Below are 4,217 nucleotides of genomic sequence, written 5' to 3' on the forward strand. Positions count from 1 at the left end.
AGCTAATTTTTGTATTTTTAGTAGAGATGGGGTTTCACCATGTTAGTCAGGCTGGTCTCGAACCACTGACCTCGTGATCCACCCACCTCGGCCTCCCAAAGTGCTGGGATTACAGGCGTGAGCCACCGCGCCCGGCCATAGCTAACACTTTTATATGGCATTTACTACATGCCAGGCACTAAGTACTTTACATATATAAACCCATTTCATTCTCAAAACACCTCTATTCATTGGTATCATTATTACCCCCCATTTTACAGATGGGGAAACCGAGACAGAGCAGTTAAAGAACTTGCCTAAAATCATACAACTAATAACAGGCAGAGCCAGGATTCAAACCCAGCAATCTATCTCTAGAGTCCATGCTCTTATGCAATCTTCCTAGTAAGTAACAAGAAATGGTAACATTATTATTGAGATTAAATTCAAAGAGTTTCCATTCATTAAGAGGGCACTGGTGTAAGAAGGACTCAAGAAGATACAAAGAAATGCCAAGATCTTTGCCTCAAAGAAACTCTCAATATGATTTGGGGTGTGGGGTGTAGGGTGCGGGGTTGGCATGAGGCTGGAGTTACTGAGCCTAGGACTAGAATGGGAAGGAACTGGGTTATATGGCAGGGAAGGAAGTACATAGAGGCTTCAGGGAAGGTTTGGATTGTGGGAAAGAGGGAGGGGCTGGACCACAGCAGGAGAGATTCAGTTTCAGGAAACTGCTTCTTAGGAGCTGGTCTGAAAGGTGGATTTTCCATGGGGGCATCCCTGGCTGGGTGGGGGTGGCTCTGTCACGGCGAGATCTAGTGGGGGTGGGTAGCTGCACTTACTGGCACTGGCAGTATGAGCTCAGGGTTCCCAGCGAGATCTGCGATGTGGCGGTACAGGGGGACCCCCTTCTCAGCTGCTCCCGCCTTACACACGGCCAAGGACACGCCCAGGATGGCATTGGCCCCAAACTTGGCTGGAAGGAGGCAAGCGGGAAGAAAGGATGAGAGCTTCTTCCGGGTTTGGGGTGGCTACTCCAAGAAGACGCCAGAGTTCCAAACCACTGAGCATGAAGAATTGGTTAACAGATCTCTCTCCCACCGCCTGAGTAGCTCTGGGAGCCCCCACCCCGGGGGAATGTGTCAGCTGCATGTCTGTGTCCACCGCCCAGCCCAGGCCTGGCAGAGGGCAGGCATAGGAAATGCCTGTGGAATGAACACAAATCCATCCAGCTGCGGTGTGACCCAAAATGGGGGACCCAGAAATAACCCATCAGGCCTCACCCCTGTGGCCTCTCACCATCTCTTCCATACCTCAACCCTTCCCCACCGCTGCCCTTCACTCACACTTATTCTCGGTCCCATCCAGCTCAATCATAAATTTGTCAACTTTTTCTTGATCCACAACACTTAGTTTCTGGAAGGGTGGGTTTGAGAGGGGAGAGCAGAGGTCAGATTTCTCAGAAGTCAGGGCACGTACAAGGGAAGGATAAGTGAAAATGGGGAGAGGCGCGTCTGGGGTGAGGGAGCAGGGGCATGGAGAGGAGACTGCAGGGAGCCGGCTTCCCCACTTGCCTTTTGCAGCAGAGCAGGGCCTAGAGTCTTGTTGATGTGCTCCACAGCCTTCAGGACTCCTAGACAGGCCAGAGGACAAGGTTTGGATCTCAATCAATTGGGCCTCTTTCTGTGGACCCCAGCTCCTCAAGAGCTTTGGGGGTTCCAGTCCTCTACCCATTGTGCACCCATGTCCTAAAGCCACCCACACAGACTCCTTCTGCACTGGTGTCTCCTCACCTTTCCCCAGGTAGCGGCCTTTGTCCCCATCTCTTAGTTCCAGAGCTTCATAGATACCCGTGGAAGCCCCACTGGGCACAGCTGCTCGGAATCGGCCTGGGACAGGAGGAATTGGAAGATCACAGGGATGGCTAGGCCAAGTGGCTCATGCCTGTAATTCCAGCACTTTGGGAGGCCTAGGCAGGTGGATCACTTGAGGTCAAGAGTTCAAGACCAGCCTGGCCAACATGGTGAAACCGTCTCTACTAAAAATACAAAAATTAGCTGGGCGTGATGGCACAGGGGTGTAATCCCAGCTACTTGGGAGGTTGAGGCAGGAGAATCGCTTGAACCCGGGAGGCGGAGGTTGCAGTGAGCCGAGATTGCATCACTGTACTCCAGCCTGGGTGACAGAGCGAGACTGTCTCAAAAAAAAAAAAAAAAAGAGCTCACAGGGAGTCCCCTCTACCCCTCAAAGGGCTGAGGTATCCTCTCTGAGCTCAGGGACAGGAGGCAGTGCAGAGAGAGACTCCTGCTTCTCTTCTCCCAGCTTCCAGCTCTGGTTCCATTTTGGAAGAGGGCTTGGAAGAAGTCTGGGAAAGGGAACCTGAGAGAAAGGAGAGGATATGGCACAGAATTGGGGGGTAAAGGCCAAAGGGTTGGGGTCTTCTGGGGCGAGCCTATCCAATGGGCCTCATGTTACCCTTGGCTGTGTGCAGGTCCACCTCCACTGTGGGGTTGCCCCTGGAGTCCAGGATTTCCCGGGCAAAGATTTTCTGCATGGCCATGGCTGCAGGACAGGAGGTGTGAGGGTAGACAGTTGATCTCTTAAGGAACCAGAAATCCCTTGCCCTTTAAGAGTCTTCCCCACTCCAAGAAGGCAGGTGCTGGAGCTAAAAATACCCTACAAAAAGGTCACAGACCAAAAAGGCAGGCGCAGCCCCCTCCCCCACTCAGAATAGCTCTTATTCCACCCTCCCATCCTAAGAATCCAGGGGCCTCTCATCTATGGCTCCTAGGATGCCATCACTCCCCAAGCCCCCACCTCCCCCAAGGCTGCACTTAGGCCTTCTCCTTCCACCCTCTGGTCAAGCAGTCTGTTCTCCACGGCTGGTGGCCTTCAAATCCTTTCTGGTTCTCATTTTCCTGCTCCGAAATCCTCTTGGGCCCCCAGTTCCCTACCAGGTTCCAACTCTAGCTGCCCTTCTCTATCCATCCTTACTGCCCCTCCTCACAGCCTCCTTTCCCTAGATCCTTGGGTGCTCCCAGCGTTTGTCCCGTCTGCTTGCTCCAGCCGCCCCTTCCCCCAGCTTTTTCAAGCACCTCCAGTTCCAGGAGAAAAAAAAGCAGAAACGTCCCCCACTTCCTCCAAGTCAACACCATGCGCACCCTTTACTACGTCCACCCCGGGGGCTGGAAGATTTACCTGACCTGGGATGTCTTCGTTGGAGGTTTGGATGGAGCTCCGAGTCTAGGTGGCAGCTGGGACAGTGTCAGCTCACCCCCTCTCGGGCTGCGCATTTATCCCTGAGCCACTGGGTCCCCAGCCAGCCCCGCCTCTCTCTCTCTCCATCCTCCCCCCTTCACACTGGGCTGGCAGCCAAGTGCCCACTACAGCCCAAAGCAGAAGCCTCTGGCCCTGGGCACCTGCCCCCTTACCAAAGGTCAACTACTATCCCCCACTTCCTTTCCGTCCCCCAGTAACAGTCCCTGTTTTAATTCCACCCTTTGGGAGGCGCAGGGGAGGGGCTTCAGATGAGGGGTCTCCTCCACCCCAGGATTACATTCCCCTTTTGCAAACGTCAAGAGGAATGTGTGACCTTTAGGAAAGGCCAGGGGTAACCTGAGCCCTGCAAGGCTGGGGAGGGGGCCTGGAAGAGGGGCTGCAGGATTGACGTCCACACATGCTCAGATCGCTGGGCGGGCCTCTGCCCTCAGTGGGGGAAGGGAGGGCACTTCTGGGCAAGCTCTGACGTCTAAAATTGAACCCCCCCACCCCAGAAGGCGAGAGGGTCTCACCTCTTAGGGTCCTCATAACGGCCATTATCGGCGCCGCCCCATCCTACCCTCTCCAGGCCAGCCAGGGTGGGGACGAATTAGGGGCCAGGAGACAAATTTAGACGGGCCCTCTCGGCTGGCGCGGCGCCCGATTGATAACGCTGGGACAGCACTTGTCGCCCGGCGTGGGGACTATTGGTCAGAGCCCTTCTCCCCACCGACTGTGGGCGCTCAGCGCACGGCCCCAGCCCATCAATGAATGGGGTTGAATCAACAGTGAATAAAAATGAATGGACCGAGGACGGGTGGCTCTTTGTGAGCTTCTGCATGCCTGGGGCTCCTCCGGGGAGGTGGGTCTCTGCTCTCGGTAGAGATCTCCACCTTGCCGGCTCTGGGGCCAGTGCGGGGTCTGCCCCGAGCTCCTCTGCAGCCATGCCAGCCGAACGGCTGGGGTCACGGGGCTCGACT

General features: G+C 55.1%; 1 protein-coding gene across 4 annotated transcripts in view; it reads right to left on the reverse strand.

The window, feature by feature from the left end:
* The window catches only part of ENO3 (enolase 3 (beta, muscle)), a 7,153-nt gene extending 2,942 nt beyond the window's left edge, over positions 1-4,211 (reverse strand). The window contains exons 1-6 of one of the 4 annotated variants that reach the window (XM_011994706.1): positions 3,771-4,211; positions 2,455-2,541; positions 1,773-1,868; positions 1,554-1,612; positions 1,326-1,395; positions 822-955 (exon numbers count right to left, since the gene is read on the reverse strand). In XM_011994706.1, the coding sequence (XP_011850096.1) occupies positions 822-955; positions 1,326-1,395; positions 1,554-1,612; positions 1,773-1,868; positions 2,455-2,541; positions 3,771-3,795 (471 nt within the window). In that variant the 5' untranslated portion in view covers positions 3,796-4,211. Of the gene's footprint in view, positions 1-821; positions 956-1,325; positions 1,396-1,553; positions 1,613-1,772; positions 1,869-2,454; positions 2,542-3,140; positions 3,289-3,770 lie in introns of those variants that run through there. The other 3 variants (XM_011994707.1, XM_011994708.1, XM_011994709.1) reach the window with 3 other exon arrangements.
* Positions 4,212-4,217: the final 6 nt, after the last annotated feature.

Source organism: Mandrillus leucophaeus, unplaced genomic scaffold, assembly GCF_000951045.1.
Source record: "Mandrillus leucophaeus isolate KB7577 unplaced genomic scaffold, Mleu.le_1.0 Scaffold46, whole genome shotgun sequence".
Lineage (NCBI taxonomy): Eukaryota > Metazoa > Chordata > Mammalia > Primates > Cercopithecidae > Mandrillus > Mandrillus leucophaeus.